A 17,824-nucleotide genomic window follows, 5' to 3' on the forward strand; every position below is an offset into this window, starting at 1 on the left:
TTAAAATCCAGCACTTTCTCACTTGATTCTTGGACAGGCTTACATGGCTTTAATACTTGGACTTGAACTCTTGTTCCTTGAAGCATTAAACACATCATAGATCTATCCAAATACAAGTAAAGTGCGTTTTGTCAAAGGATTAGCCAATACATAAAATATTGACATATATTCCTAACGTCCAATCACATATGTCTTAACATTAACAAACTATCAATAAGGACAAAGATACAAAATTATTATTTTGTAATACATTACAAAATTATTCTAAATATACCTACTTTTTTCTCCCCTTAAAGTAAACGGACCCGGGCCCTTGTGGACCCTCACCTAACTTTGTCCCCGAGTTTAACTACATGTGACCTCATCTTGCAAGGCCAAAATCCTAGTTTGGCACCACTAGAAGGATTTCGTATCTCCTTTCGTGGGAAACAAAAAAGGAGACAACTATTCTAGTTATCATTTTGGGGGCACTTGGATTGTGGGCTCAATGGACTTAAAGTATTTGTCGTAAATGTGGAGACCCCAAATTCCATCCACTATACTATTAGTCCATGGGGGTTTTGAGGGTGTTTCATGGACTGGGAGTAAAATAGTTTGACCATCGAATGGGACACCACTTCGTTATTTTTATGTAACTTGTTTTTCAAATAAAAGAATTCAATGAAAATAAGGTAATACCAAATTTAATTGTGAATATTGATATAACATAATGTGCAATCAGCCTTTGCTTTTATTTTAATAACATAAATATATACCAAATTGTAAATATTGATATAACATAAATATATACCAATTTTTTTTATTAGTTATATTCCTTCACTCTAATCAGCCTAACTAGTTCAGCCCACTTAGTAATTACCCAATCTAAAAACTTAAGCAAAAAAAAACTTTAAATAAATAAAAAATTAAAGTGCTAGCCAGCCCAATATGAAGAAACAATATTTTTTTTTTTTTTCATCTTTGTTGGTAGACGATTTCATTTTTGTCTTGGTTTATAATTTGTTAATACTATATGAATGGCTATTTAGGGTGGCTCCACATTGAAGGTAGGGTAGTCACAGGATGACCATGGTTTGGGAAAAAAATTATTATTATATATAAAATTTAAAATTTTTGATTTTGTCTTACCCTTTAAAAAAATTTAGGGTGTTCACAAATTTATGAACAAAGTTTGAACAAATTAAACTTTGAACAAAGTTTGGCAACAAATTTGGTTGTAAATTAAGGCTACAATTCCACTCAATATATTTTTTTATTGAATGCGAATTTTGAAATATTCACCATTGGATTACATTTTCTTTTTATATTCCCTATACTTGCAGAATTTCAAGAAGAACCAAAATCAATGGTTATATCATCAATCAAATATTTAAATATCAAGTTTTTGTAGTCTAAAATTATACATAAAAAATAAGTTTATGGATCGAATAGTAAATAACATCTGATTGGCATGAAATTTAACATGTGTTTTAAGAACATAAAAAACATGCAATATAATAGTTAAATTTTCAAAATATATAGTCATGTTAATTTTTTTAGTGAAAGTTGTAGTAATAGGTTATGTGGGGGGTAAAAATGCTTAAATGCACATTTGGGATTTGGGCCTGGTTTGTTGGTATAAGTTTGTTCAATCAGAGTTTTCGAGGCCCACAAGCTAGTTCACGCTACAAGGGGCAGAGGAATTGTCTGAGGAGGAGTATCTCCTCGAACAGGCCCAGTAAAGGCCATGGGACGTGCTAAAGAATTTAGAGACAGAATTCTGGAAGATCTATTGGGTAAAGGCGTGATCCAAACATTCCTTAGAAGGAGGAACGTGTGAGAAATACTAGAAGAGAAAAAAGCTGCTACTACCACATTAAAGGCCCTGCACCTACCTCTCTGGCCGCATTAATGGAGGAATGACCTCTGAACAGTAATATTCAGCCTTCCAGCTATTATTTGAAGACTTCAAGAAGGTGGTTGATGGAACAAGTATCTATGGAGAAGATCTGTGTTATACGTGGAAGAAACAGTGAAGAAGAAGAGGGCTATAAGAAGACGAAAGAGGAAAGAAGAGGGGGGACCTTTCTTTTTTGGAAACTAAAAATTGTAATCTTTTGCTTAAAAAAAGAAAGGCAATACAAGTGGTCCTCGACTTACATCCGAGGAGAGTTTTTTGTCATATTTATCTATTATTCGCATAGATCGCTACATTCTAGCTTGTTTATTAACTCTCCAATATCCCTAACCTATGTTTTAAACTCATACTCTACAAATTTCATTGTATAAGACTCTTTGGGTCTGAGTCCATCTAGGGATTAGACCGGGTACAAATTGTGCACTTACAGGTTACAACTAAGTTTGTGGTCAAACTTTTTCTTTAAACTCTATCCCCTTAATAATATATTAAGCCCTTAAAAATAAAAATAAAAAGCTCAAGAAAATTTTTATTGAACTAAAATTTTGAAAGAGAAATAGCTCACGGTATTGATAACGAGAGTATCATACAACGATTTCAAAATAAGAAAATTCGTAGATGAAAATTGTAAGACTTATGTATTTGCTTTTCTTTTTCTTTTTCTTTTTTTGCCAATATATGAAGTTCTTTTTTATTAGATTTTGTAAAATTTAAGTTTTTTAATGACGACTCTAAAAAAGAAAATCAAAAGCTACCACTGTATCTATTTGCAGTTTTTTTTTTTTTTTTTTTTTTGTGCTTATACTCAAATCCCCTTGACTTGAAAGCTAGATCCGTCTCTACCCCCACCAATACAAACATAAAACACCTAGTAGGTGAATTTTTTATTAGACAATGATATTCTTAGTGGGCATTTGGCTACCAATTAAAAAGCCAACTTATTTTATTATTCAGCTTATTTTTGCTACTATTTATGGGCTCCACTGTACTTTTTGATACTATTTATAAATTTCACTGTACTATTTCAGCTAACTTTTATTTTTATTTATTTATTTTCAAAAAAAAAAAATCAGTTTCAGTAAAATAAACGGATTCCAAACAGACACTTAGACTGTTTTTATATTATTATTTATTTTTATGCAAATTCCGTATTTACCAGAAAGAGAATAAATATTTCTACACTAATTGTGAATATTGATATAACATAATAAATATAAAATGAATGTAAGATAATATTTTTCCATTCATTATAAAAGGAGTAGAGAAACAATCTTGAACGCTGGTTTAGGAATTCTGTGGAACGGATCAAAATTATTCATCAAAACAGTAAGTGGTGGGCGTGGGACCCTGTTTTCTTAAAACTGGTACTTAACACCATACGTTTACGTTTGCTGTGAGTACTCTTGACTTGAAAGCGAGGTAGCTTTAATTTCAACTGTCCTCAGTCACCCTTCTCTGTTTCCTTTCAGGATGAAAGCTGTCAGCAGTATACACAGTGTCTGTATTATGTGTCGGAGAGAGAGAGAGCGCGCAGATGAAGTGAAGTGATCTTTGCTTTCCTCTCTCTCTCTCTCTTTTTTTCTTTTTCCTTCCGGTAGGAGTGAGAATGGGATTAGGAATGTAGAGAGAATGTATGCACTACAAAAGGAAACAAAGTAAAGCTTGCACGTGAAGTAGGTATCCTAGGCTCAAATAAATGGCATCTTTTGAAAAGGAGTTTATTCTATAGCTAATTGCTTGCCCCTTCTACTAAGGTCTAATAAGGACTATGGAGGGAGCGTATCAAAAGTCGAAATCCCATTAAGACTTTTGATTAGATTAGGTAGCTAAAATGCCAATCTTTTTCCATTTCTTAGCGACCTTTTTAGGAGAATGATCCTAATTCCAGTGAAATTGGACCTGTCTTTTTTTATATAATTTGAACCCAACCCCACCCCCACATTGTTGCAAATAAATTCATTTCATCAACGTTAACCAAGGCAGTTTGATTGTGAATTTGGCATGAATTATTTTTGCCAATTTATTTTTTATATTATTTATGAGTCTCATTAAACTTTTTGATACTATTTATGAGTCTCAACATACTATTTTAGCTAACTTTTATCTTTATTTACAATACTTTCAACAAAAAATTTCACTTTCAGCAAAATAAGTGAATTTCAAAAAAATTTCAGTTTTAGCTTATTTTACTATTCTACTTATTTTGCTGAAACTGAAAATTTTTTACTGAAAGTACTGTAAATAAAAAAAAAAGTTAACTAAAATAGTACAGTAAAACTCATGAATAGTACCAAAAAAATGCAATGAGACATATAAATAGTAGGAAAAATAAACTAAATAGTAAAATAGCTGGCTTTTTAAATAGAAGCCAAACACACAATTATAAATATAGTTATTTGCAAGTTTTCAACTTATAACCAGTTTTATAAAGTGTGGCTTGATTTAAATTTGTTAACTTGAACATGAAAGGATCCATCAGCAAGTGCATTCCACAATAATTTGATGTTTCCTAAGTGGCACCAATTAAGGTCATTGAAACTTACGTGACCAAAATTGATACTTCACTTTTTTAAGTGTTTTATTTATACTTCATACTAACTACAGTATTTCATATGATTTTTTTTTCTTTATAAAATAACTAAAATTTAAAAGGAAAAATCATATGCATAACATATTGCAATTGACGAACTATAAATTAAAAGCTACCAAGCCGATACATGAGAGAATAATATGTTAAGGACCAACATTGAGGTTGAAGTGGTGACCTAATTCTCTGTATTATGTTGAGAATCATAGTAGATGGGAGAAGGAGAATTTTAATTTTATTATTACTATTATTATTATTATTATTATTATTATTATTATTATTATTTTGGTGGGAGTGGAGGGGGAAGGGGTGTTGGGGTTGAGTGGATTAGGGAATAGGGAGTGTCAACTATTTTGAAGGCTTCATAATGCTTTCTTTTTTTGGATGGACAGACCCAAAGACAAAATCATGTGGGTTGTACAGATGGTTCAAAACACTGGCTCTTTTCTCCATTCAAAACACACAACTGGGTAAAAAGAACAATTATTTCCTACTCATTTGGGCATCCCCTTAGTGCATTTCTTCATTAGGATTACGGTCAACTTCTCTTTAACCCCACTTGTTTGAATCCCTTTTTGACTAGCTTGGAATTTTCCTTTGCTGATTGATAATATTTATTGGTTTTGTTGATCAAGGAAGAAGGAGTTACAGGAGCCAAATGCAATCCAAGTGAGCAATGCTACAGAGTACAGTCACAAAAAATTTCACATTCTTCACAAAATTTAATTGGCAAGTTTTTACTCGCCTTCATCAGGACTTATTATTGATATTATTATTTTTTAATATTTTTTTTTTACATATTATTAACAATCTCCACGTCTGCAAGTGCCAAATTTTTGTGTGTTAAATTTTCTCAATCCAAGTGCATGAAAGGAGCCAAAAGGTTGTAGTACTTAAAAGTTTGAATTGGACAGGAAATGACATCCATATCTATGTCAAGCAGTCTCTTCCTAAAAATAAGAATCCACCAAATTGAAGACTTATTGGCCGGGGGATGCGAAGAGAAGCGACAAATATAAATAAATGTACCCAATTACTCTAAAAGCGCATTGACACATTAGATTGAAATCAGGTACAATAACTAAAATATTATGCTTCATGCAATAGATATCAATGATTGGGATTGAAAATTGAAAGAAAAAAAACAATTTTTAATCTCAACCATTAAATAAAAAAAAAGTGAAAAAATTAAAAATTAAAAATGGTAAAAATATTTTATGAGTGGAAAGAAGGCAGCTGCAACGGGTGCATGCCATACCTACCCAATCCTAGTCCTTGAGTCTAATATCATGTTCAGTGAACATTAGCGGATAGTCACTAGTGCCAATTTCAGATTTTTACCTTCCTATTCTCAACTAATTAGTGGCTTGTGCTTGTGCCAATTACGCAATGCAATTATCCAAGTAGAACTCACCCACTTTGAGTTATTGCAGTAAAGAGAGGCAAATATACCACAATACATGCACAAGAAGAAACAGAGGGGGCCTGCCAGAGGAAAAAATTATTAAGTATTTATAAATTACAGAAAATATAGTTTTTTTATTTTTTTTATATGAATATTGGATCACGTAATGAATTTAATTAATATAATTTATTATTATATGAGGAGAGTGAGTAACACATTACTCGATTTCTAAAATAATGAATTATTACTTAAAGGGAGGAGAGAAATGTTCTAAACCCCTCAAAACTTCCATGCCTTTGTGGTGGGAGAAAATAGGCATTTACTCCTAATTTACAAATTATACAGTAAAATACTCATGTTTTAAAACTATTTAGTAAAATGCCTCTGTTTTTAAAACTCGATTTTAACAAAATCAAGTTATAAGTGGAACTCGACATTAGCAATATCGAATTCTACGCGTATTTTGCCACTTAAATTTTTTTGAAAATTGAAATGAAACTCGACATTGCTAATGTCGAGTTCCACTTAAAAATATACATATAACTCGATTTTGAGAATTTTTACACATAACACAATTTTGTTAAAATTAAGTTTAAAAAACAAGGGCATTTTTACTAAATAGTATCAAAACATGGGCATTTGCATTTTGGTGTACTGTTCCCCCTTATAATATGATGGGAAGAGAATATCCCCTTAACAACCTTTTCAGATTCTTTAAATGCTTATGTTCATCACACCACGTACGTGTTAACAATATTTCTCAAATTTAAAACTCTTAAAAGATGTATTTTTCTTTCAAATATTGGATATATATTTTCTGGGAGAAAACTAGTTTTTAAAATTTATTTTTCCCCTTTTCAAATTTTTAGTCATGTTTCTTCACTAAGTTTTCCAACTTTCAATCCTATAAGTATTCCCTTTGTCTTTCTTCACTAACATCTTTGTTGTTGTTCCTCGTTTCTCCCTTTCTAGCTAACATTCACCTGCTTAATATAAGATTTTTTTTTTTTTTTAATTGAAGATATTCTTTTTGTATAAGTACAGGTCCTACAACCCTCTGTTTGTTTTGGCTAAAGACATCTCCCTTAAAAAGTATTTTGCATTTTCTAGTGTTTATTACCTATAGAAAATCTTGGTTAACGGAAATCATTTTTCGAAGTAGACCGATATAACCTAAAAGAAGCGGAAAAGGTTTTCACCTTTAAAGTGAAAAATGTTTTCCTTCATTCTCCCATGCCTTATCCCCTAAATTCCTTAGTACTTCTACCACCACCGTGTCATTTCCACCACTATTATCACTATTGTAACAACTGCCGTTTCCACCATTGCCGCCACACCTCCATCACTAGTACATCTTTGTCAGTCATTAGCACCTCCACCGTCATTCCTATTAGTACCATGATCACCACACCACTTTGGCCATTGCTACTTCGATCATCATTATCCCACTTACATGTAATATTAATGATTTCCACTATAAACCAAAAGGACAAAATGTTTTTGAGGATCACTTTCAAATTTTCAACCAATTAAAGAACGTTATTTTTCTAGAATATATTTTCAATTAAAACATCGAAATAAATGGAACTTTGATAAAAGTTTGGATATTTATGAACACTTAACCTGTACACACTACACAGGATAGATAAATAAAAATTATACTTATTTCATTAATTTAAGTACTAGTATGTAATGGGTTCTAATCAGCTTAACTGGTAAAGTCTTTGATGGTTAAATAAGAGACTTGAGGTTCAATTTTCGTCTATACCAAAAACTGATTGGTGTCATGGTTTGGTGATAAATAATTATCATCAGGAACAAATACTATAAATTGTAACTCTCTCCAAAAAAAAAAAAAGTACTAATATGTACACTTTATCACACCTACAAACTTTATTTAGATTCATTAAAAAGTGAAGCGGAGGTAATGACAATACATGCCATTCCTTTTCTTTCTAAGAAAAAAAAATAGCATGTACATCTAATGTCGACCTATCAGGTAACTAGTGAAGAAAATTAGAGTTTTGTGCAAAGTTTTCCCCCTTATTGCCTTTTGGAGTTGGTATCACATGGAGCCACTGTGAAAAAACCCTTTGGGTGACCAAAAACCAGCTCGAAGACCCAAACACGAACCTAAATTATCCTTAATTTTTTCGGATGTGAAGACAAATATTCTTAAAGTTAATATAGCTTTATTAAGTGCTAATCCAACCTTAATGAACTTTTTTTTTTTTTTAAATCTGGTCATAAACAACGTCCATCCGATTCCGATTAACTTTAATTTCATTGATGATCATGGAAAAAGCAGTCGGCAATCGGTCCAAAGAAACGTTTGAAACATCAAGTCAACGGAAATTGTGGGGTCTACATTGCACGTGCACCTATGTACAATTTACATAAGCTATAATCAGGGGGTGCATAAATTAGTAGTTTGATAGAGTGGGACCCAAGACTCCAATTTGGTGTAACACATGGACACGATAACTCTGTCTTGTAGAATAAAGCTTTACCCTCTGTTCTCCATCTAATGGCAATAAATGTGATCTCACCAGATATTTAGGACCCACAAATATATATACTACGAACATATTATATATATATATATAGACGACAGCGACTGAGAGAGAGTGCAGCTTTTGCTTTTTAAAGTTTGCTGCTTTTGATTGTTTCTTGGATGGACTGTCTATCGAATGTGGAGACAGTGCGAGTGTTTTAGAATCAATAAAGCAAACCCAAATAGGATTATTGTTTTCAAGCCCAAATAAATAAATAAATAAAACTAAGATTATTGTTGGAGAAATGTTATCAAGAAAAATTTGAGGACCATAATTTTTTTTTAAACTAGAATTTTACCACAATTTTTGATGAGTAAATTGTGAGTGATTGTCTAAAAGGTAATAGGTTCATATAAAAGTAATGAACATTTATTTATAATTTACTACATCAGAGTTGTGATAAAAAATGAGTTATAATCCTAAAGTTATTTCACTAACATTTTCACTTTGGCTCAAACCAACAAATTTTGAGCCAATCCTTAAAGGAATTGAACCGAAGGTTACTCCTAGTATGAATTCAGAATTGACTCGAGAATTTACTGTAGGAGAGGCAGAGCTTTGAAATAAATGAAGTCATTACCAGCACCCGAACTGAATGGTATGTCATCAATTTTTTATAAGTCTTGTTGGAATTTCATTGGGCAGGATGTCATTGCAACCACTCTCTCTGTTCTCAATTTAGGTAACAAGCCAGAAAACCTAAACCGCACTTTCAACTCCCTCATCCCGAAAACAAAATCACTAGAAAAAGCCAAAGATTTTAGGCCCATAAGCCTTTGTAATGTCCTATATAAAATTGTTTCCAAAACCATTGCAAACCAATTAAAAAAAAAAATCCTTCCTAAACTAGTCTCTGAAACACATAGTGCTTTCATGTCTGATAGACTGATTTCAAATAATATCCTAGTGGCTTTTAAGACTCTCCACCATCTAAAAAAGGAAATGGAAAACAGGTTTTATGGCTCTAAAACTTCAAATGAGTAAAGCATACAACAAAGTAGAATGGATCTTTTTAGAAAACTTAATGGAGAAATTGGGTTTTGAAAATAGGTTTGTTTTTATTATGTGCAGAAGGTCTACATTCTCTTATACAACAAGCAAAGGATTCCGGGTCACTCCATAGTGTCTCTCTATGTAGAGTCAATCCGAAGGTGTCTCACCTATTTTTTGCATATGACAGTTTGCTATTTTGTAAAGCATCACAACATGACTGCAACACAATTTGGAATTTCTACAACTTTATGAATCAGCCTCAGGTCAACAAATAAACATGGACAAAACTCAGCTGTTCTTTAGTTCTAACACAAGTCAAGATATGTAAGCCCAAATAAAAACAGCACTAGGAGTTTTGGCTACCACACACATTGAGTCTTACCTTGGCTTTCCTTCATTTGTGGGAAGAGCAAAAAAACAAAGCTTCAATTATATAAGGGAGCGGATTTAGCACAAGATGCAAGGATGGAAGGAAAAACTTCTATCATAGGGGGGTAGAGAAATTCTGATAAAAGCAGTTCTTCAAGCCATGCCAACATACACCATGCGTTGTTTTATGTTACCAAAATCCTTATGCAAGGATATTGAGTCCCTAATCCGCAAGTTTTGCTGGGGTTATAAGGAGTAAGCTCGGAAAATTAATTGGGTAGCATGGAAAAAGCTTTGTTTGTCAAAGTGCAATGGGGGTTTGGGTTTCAAGGACATTGAGAATTTTAATATTGCTTTGTTGGGAAAACAGGTGTGGAGGCTTCTTCACAACATTGACTCCCTACTTTACAAAGTTTTCAAACCAAAATACTTCCCTAATTGCTTGATTTTGGATGAGGAAGTGAAGACAAAAGGGTCATATGCTTGGCAAAGTATCCTAAAAGCTAGGCAGGTGGTGAGGTTGGGGTCAAGGTGGAGGATCAACAATGGGAATTCGGTTTTTATCAAGAAGGACAAGTGACTCCCAACCCAACATGCCAGTCGCATCATCTCACCACAAAGAATTTCCCAAACAATACTTGGGTATGTGCTCTGATTGATGAAGAAAATTCTTGCTGGTTAGAGGACCGGGTCCGAATTGAGTTTTTACCTCATGAAGCAAGCACAATCCTAAGTTTGCCTCTCAACCATAGCAACTCAGCTGATAAATTGATATGGTCTACCTCGAAGATGGTATGTACTCCATAAAAACAACTTACCAGGTGCTCATTGATGAGGAAGCAAAGGTTGACTCAAGCCTTCAAACTGAAATGCGCACAAAACTTTTCAGTAGCAAGTTTGGTCTCTCAATTAGGGGTGGCAAAATCTGACATGACCCGCAAACCCGACACAACTAACTCGTTTATAAACAGGTCATGGGTTGAGGCTAAACGAGTTCAGGTCATATTTGGATTGACATGGTTAACTAGTTTAATAAACGGGTCGTGTTTGTGTTCAACATGCGAACCCGTTTGACCCGTTTGACTCATTTAGCTTATAAAATTATTAGTTATTTTGATATTATTGGTTAATTAATGGTTGTTTTTTATATGTTTATTACTATATTTATAGTTGTAATTGTATTTTAACTTTAGATATATGGGAATTGATAAAAATTATATAGGTTTGGTATGACCTATTAATCAAATAGATTATTAAATGAATTATTTGTATTAACCTTTACATGACTTTTTAATTAAACGAGTTAAACATGTCGAGTCGGGTCGACCTGTTTAATAAACAGGTCATGTTCGGGTTGAGGATTCTTGATACGTTTACTTAATAGGTTGGGTTCAAGTCAACCCATATAGTCGAATACTCATGGCTCGACACGACACGAACTCGACCTGCGAACACAAATTTCCATCCTTACTCTCAATGTTCCAATAAGATCTGACACTTCATCTGGCGTGCTTGCACTGATTCCCTTCTAACAAAACAAAATTTATTCAAGCATTTATCCATCCCAAATGCATTCTATGAGTGGTGTAGCAGTGAGGTGGAAGATATATCACATGCTTCATGGGCGTGCCAAATGCTGAAGGAGATTTGGTGGGAAATAGTGGCATGCCGAGCCTTTTTGTCGGAACAGTTTGCAAATAGAGACTGGTTTTCACGGCATTTTGCTCCTCAAAGACTCAAACCTTCCTGAAACTGTGGCATACATAGCGTGGAGTGTATGGTTTAATCGAAATGCAGCTAGAGTGGGCAAACCATCGCTGCCATTATCACAGATTTACAGGGATGCTTTAGAGCGACTCATTGAATTTCAGACAACCACACTTTCACCGCTACACAATACTACAGCAACTCACCCAACCCATTGGCTCCCACCTCCACCGCTTCATCTCAAAGCCAACTGTGATGGAGCAATCTTCCACGGCTTGGACTGTGAAGGCCTGGGAGTTATAATCTGAAATTTCAAAGGTTTGGTGATTGCAGCATTGTCAGAAAAGGTACCCTTGCCTCCATCAGTGGATGATTTAGAGGCCATTGCATGAAACCTTTGCCATTGAAATTGGTCTTCAGGAGGTGATTTTTAGGGAGACTCTGAAGTTGTTTGCAAGCATTGGTCTCTCGGCAAATTTGTCAAGCTTCGCTTCCTTTGGACACATAATTGATGGAACTCGATGTTTAGGCTCTGTTTGGTACACTCACGCAAACACATGTTTTCAGTTTTTAAATAATATTACACGTATTTTCACATACTTTTTCACCCACACATATTTTCACATATGTTTTCAGTTTTTAAGTGCATGTACCAAACACCCCCTTAGTTTCTAATTTTAGTTTTGCTTCTTTTTCATATGTAAAACGTAATGGTAATGTAGTAGCGGATAAGCTTGCCAAAAATTCTTCTGATCCTCATAAATGGATTGAAAATATTCACTGTGAGGCTAACAGTTTTGTAACACTTGACAAAATGTTTCTCTCTTTCTAAAAAAAAGCTTCAGGTGGTTTCTCAAAAAAAGAAAAAAACTATCTGTGCACTTTTATATCACAACTCTAAATTAGTCGATCATGATCGGTGAAGAAAATAAAAGGCTATTGTGAAAGTGATTATTCACATTTGCAGCTCACTAATTCATGAAGTCGTAGTTGTGACAATGGTGTGGTGACAAAACTTTTTAAAAAAAATTATTTTTGGGGATAAGGACAAAATTGTTATATATATCAAATTTGTGAGAAATAAATCAAAATAATTGGCACAATAGAAAGATCTCACGGGTACCAATTAGATCACCAATCCCCACCACAATTCCTCGAGATTCTCAAAACTTAATAGAAACCAAAATAAAAACAGAGGGAATATGGAATTTGGCACTTAATAAAATGGGCAAATTCAGGGAATGTTGGATTCTCAGTGGCCACAGTAGAAGCTTAGCAAAACAAAGCAATCCCAACACAAGTTCTAAACTCTCTCTGTCTGGGTCTGGCTGACAGCAAAAACTCTTAACTGTTTGACCTACAAAGTAATTTTCTTTTATTAAGTGGTTTTAACATAAATTTGTGAGTGCTTAATTGTTAATACTTAAATTATGCTCTACTTTTTAAATTAAGACAATGGTGAATAGAAAATTCCCTAGTGCCTTTTTCTTTTTCATTAAAAATAATGCATGATTGAAGGTCTTTTCTTTTACCAATCATCTTTTGCGTTCATCTAGATTTGCCTAATGTGGCTCTTAGCTTTTATATATTCTTTTCTTTGCTGAACCAGTGGCACGCATATTAGTTCTCTTTACTCTTCAAAATAGCAAACCTCTCTGCTTTTGGGTGTGACTAAGTGGCTTGCAGTACTATGAGAAGCGTAAGCAATTGTGTTGGTTAGCTTCTGATGTAAATATTACATGCAACAAAAACGAAACCAGTTGAAGATTGGTTGTGCTTAATTTTTCAAACTTCAAACTACTCCTACCAGCTTTTTACTTGAATGCTTTCATAAAAAAAAAAATTTTTAAAAAGAAGGAAAAGCTGATTTTGGCATCTGAGCTCCTAGTCTTTTGAACTTTCAATTCAATGGAAAAGAGAGCGGAGGTTGTTTTGTGCTGTGTAGCTTTGTTATGCTTATGGAGCTCAGCAACTGGTTTGCTTTCTTCCAAAGGTATCAACTATGAAGGTAACTGAAACTCCTCCTCATGGTGCTTTAAAGCTTGGATGTTTGCTTAATATTTACATCAGTGTGAGATTGAATGGTTTTTTTTAAAAAAAAATATTTCTTATAAACCTTGTAGTGCAAGCTTTGATAAGCATTCAAGCTCTTCTGACTGATCCTCATAATGTTCTTGAGAATTGGGATGAGAATGCCGTGGATCCATGTAGCTGGGCTATGATCACTTGTTCTCCTGATGGTTTTGTCATCAGCCTGTAAGTAGGAATATATATATACATATCAAACCAAGAAAATGGAAATTCTTCCTGCTATGAAATCTAAAACAAAATATTATGTGTGATTTAGTTGAAATGGTTTTGCTGCAGAGGAATTCCAAGCGGGAACTTTTCCGGTTCTCTGTCACCAAGCATCAGCAACTTGACCAATCTCCAGACTGTGTAAGAAAACCAACATATTAGGAAAGTATTATGATAAGTTCTGCATGAATATGAAGCACCTTATTAGAGGAGTTGTTTTTGCAGGCTTCTGCAGAATAACAATATATCAGGACTAATTCCCTCCGAGCTTGGGAGACTCCAAAAGCTTCGGACACTCGATCTTTCAGCTAACAATTTCACCGGACAACTTCCCAGTACTCTATCCCACCTGAAAAGCCTCCAATACATGTAAGTCGAATTGTAAAATTTTTGTCCTTAAACATGACTACTTCTACATAAGAAGTTTTGGAAATAATGGTCAGTAACATAGCTTCAACTGTCTCTTACTGGGATTGGGATTTGAATTCTGATCAGGCGGCTAAACAATAATAGTCTGTCCGGACCAATTCCTTCAGCTCTGGCTAACATGAGCCAGCTTACTTTTCTGTAATTCTCTTCAAACCTTACCCTTCTTCAATACTAATAATTATATTTTTTTCTTGAAATTTATTTAGTTTCTTATCTGAATAATGTTTAAATGGATTGTTAATGTTTTAGGGATCTGTCTTATAACAATTTAAGTGGTCCTGTACCAAGGTTTCAAAATAAGACATTCAAGTAAGTCACTCCTAAAATGGTTTTTTTTTTTCTTTTTTTTCTTTTTTCTTTCCCTTTTTCTTTTTCCCCCTTCAAAACATTCTACTTTTTCTTTGTCTAATTATGTTCTCATCTTTTGACTGACACAGTGTTATTGGAAACCCTTCGATATGCGCCACCGGAAGAGAAAATGATTGTTTTGGAACGACAACACTATTACCTTATTTTGCCTTGAACAATTCACAAAGTAATTGGAGTTCCCGCTTGTTTCAAGTTTGTTCAATTTATTCAAACCTTTAACTTATAATACAAACACGTTTCCCTGTACTTTTATGTTTTATTGCATCTTTTTCTTTCTCACTAATCATTTCTGGTTTGACTAAGTTCTAAGTTCATGATGGAGTTACCTACCAATGAGTTATAACTCAATTGGTACTTTCTCCTCCCATAATAATAAGATGGAGGTTGAGGTCTTGAGTTCAAGACCCACTGGGTGCATGTGTAACTTACAATTAAAAAAAAAATCATGATAGAGTTACCCTCTTTAATTTATATATGCATGATCCCCTGCTTTAAGATAATATTATTTAAATTTAGTTTCTCACAAACAGTTTCTTGCAATTATCATGACCTGTTTTTCTCCTCGTTTCTTTCAGGTTCTCAAGCTTCTGGAACAACCAAGAGCCACAAAATTGCCTTAGCCTTTGGTTCAAGCCTAGGTAGTATCTGCCTATTAATTCTTGGGTTTGGTTTCCTTCTTTGGTGGAGGCAGAGACACAACAAGCAAATATTCTTCGATGTTAATGGTTAGTAAAATAAATTTTCTTTCAGAAAAATTAGTAAAGCACTTGGAACCAAATGAGTTTGTTCTGATTAATAGACTCTCTCAAATTTCAGAACAACAACATGAAGAACTTTGCCTTGGAAACTTAAAGAAATTTCAGTTTAGAGAACTACAAATTGCTACAAACAATTTCAGCAGCAAGAACCTGATTGGAAAGGGCGGCTTCGGTAATGTCTATAAAGGTTATCTTCATGATGGTACACTAGTAGCTGTGAAGAGACTCAAAGATGGAAATGCCATTGGGGGTGAGATCCAATTTCAAACAGAAGTTGAGATGATCAGTCTAGCAGTGCACCGAAATCTCCTCCGTCTTTATGGATTTTGTATGACAAGCACAGAGAGGCTTTTGGTTTACCCTTACATGTCAAATGGGAGTGTTGCTTCCCGTCTCAAAGGTAAGGGGGACTATAACCTAGGATTATACTATAGTTACGTCCCTTGGTTTGGGACAATTTGCTGAGCAAGATGTTAAAGCGTAATTCAGTAGCAAATTCTGCACTAATATATTAACTTTGTTTCACTATCTTCTTTTCTTCATTGTAGCAAAACCAGCCTTGGATTGGGGTACAAGGAAAAGAATTGCCTTGGGAGCTGCAAGGGGGTTATTATACTTACATGAGCAGTGTGATCCCAAGATAATTCACAGGGATGTGAAAGCTGCAAATATATTGCTTGACGACTACTGTGAGGCAGTGGTAGGAGATTTTGGACTGGCAAAGCTGTTGGATCACCGTGATTCACATGTGACTACAGCAGTGAGAGGCACCGTGGGGCACATAGCTCCTGAGTATCTCTCAACAGGCCAGTCCTCTGAGAAAACAGATGTTTTTGGTTTTGGGATCCTTCTACTTGAACTAATATCTGGGCTAAGGGCTCTAGAGTTTGGTAAAGCTGCAAACCAAAAAGGAGCCATGCTTGACTGGGTAAGACAAACACATTGTGAACATTACAAGGTCAACTTAAAACTCCATCTACCTTCGTAAAAAAATATATCTAATTCATGACAGTATAATTGCAGGTGAGGAAAATTCATCAGGAAAAGAAGCTTGATATGCTAGTTGACAAGGACTTGAAAAACAACTACGATCGGATAGAGCTCGAAGAAATTGTTCGAGTAGCTTTGATATGTACTCAATACCTTCCAAGTCACAGGCCAAAGATGTCTGAAGTGGTCCGAATGCTCGAAGGAGATGGGCTTGCTGAGAAATGGGAGGCTTCTCAAAGAGCTGAATCAACCAGGTCCAGAGCCAATGAATTCTCCTCGTCAGAGCGATATTCAGATCTCACTGACGACTCTTCTTTGCTTGCCCAAGCAATGGAGCTCTCTGGACCCAGGTGACAAGGTTGTGAAAATGGAAACAAAGTTAAAATTATGAAAGGAAAAATCAGTAATACAATCAGATAACAAGAATCTGAGTCCAAAATCCCAGTTGAGATGAGTTTGTTGTATATTAGAATCATATTGAAGCCCCAAAGATTTGTGTTAATTAATGACTGTACAGAATCTGATTTAAGAAATAGGCGTTTGGGTGAGTGTTACATGTGCTTTGGTTTCCGCTGAGTGAAGAAATTTTTTCAGATAAATGTCATACTAAGGGTCCTGAAGTTGTAAGAATAATCTTCTTGGGATGAGTTTCGTTTGTTTTAATAGCATGTTGAATCGGGAAAGAGATTCATTACTCTGTTAACACTGGAATTGTGATGCTTATTTTTTGTCCTAAAACCCAACATCAACTTCCACGATTTGTTTTCAAAACTTCCATAAAAGCAAGAAAACATGTACAATATCTCCGTTCTTTACTGCAGAGAATAGACATGTATTATTATGTAGGATGCATTCATGGTCCACGCTATTCTTTATTGAAATAGATAGTGACGATGACAAGATTGTTCGATCTAATATTGGATAGCTGGCTGGAAGTGTGAGGGAATTGGCATCTATCATCCTTTAACCTTTTGTTAAAGATAAGATCAGATTCTCAAAAGTGAAACATAGATTTGGAAAATAGCGAGATGTGGTTCATCCACTAATTGAACACTATAAGGCATAAAAAATGGTACAAAATGCATCTTCAACCCAAAAAATTCATGAAGGCCATTCCACATCAACTCAAATTATTGTCCCCAATTACACACTGTCACACGAATATTTTGACTGCCTAGTCTTGTCTTGATTCAAATTGCAGGGCTTTTAATTTTTATAGTCCAAATTAGTTACAGGAGATCAAAATGAAATTGTTCAAGGGTGATATTCCCTTCTACCAAATATTGGTTGGTCCTAGTAATGCACCAACTAAAGGTGGGGATATTGGAGATTCTAGGGCTGCCTAATGGCCAGTAAATAGAAATTCTAAAGAATCTAACAAAAGAAATCTATATCTATATATTACTAAAAGCTGAAGCATGACATTTAATGTTGTTGAGTTCTTGTTGCGCCACCTCATCGTTATGT

General features: G+C 34.3%; 1 protein-coding gene across 1 annotated transcript; it reads left to right on the forward strand.

Moving 5' to 3' along the window:
- The first annotated feature begins 13,126 nt into the window (after positions 1–13,126).
- LOC142629838 (protein NSP-INTERACTING KINASE 2-like) lies at positions 13,127–17,060 on the forward strand. Its single transcript, XM_075803881.1, has 11 exons — positions 13,127–13,521; positions 13,637–13,769; positions 13,881–13,952; positions 14,037–14,180; positions 14,307–14,378; positions 14,490–14,549; positions 14,678–14,775; positions 15,185–15,334; positions 15,426–15,767; positions 15,916–16,295; positions 16,391–17,060. The coding sequence occupies exons 1-11, from the start codon at positions 13,422–13,424 to the stop codon at positions 16,709–16,711; spliced, it is 1,872 nt and encodes a 623-aa protein (XP_075659996.1). The 5' UTR covers positions 13,127–13,421; the 3' UTR covers positions 16,712–17,060.
- The last annotated feature ends 764 nt before the right edge of the window (positions 17,061–17,824 follow it).

The sequence above is a fragment of the Castanea sativa genome, chromosome 3 (assembly GCF_040712315.1).
Source record: "Castanea sativa cultivar Marrone di Chiusa Pesio chromosome 3, ASM4071231v1".
NCBI lineage: Eukaryota > Viridiplantae > Streptophyta > Magnoliopsida > Fagales > Fagaceae > Castanea > Castanea sativa.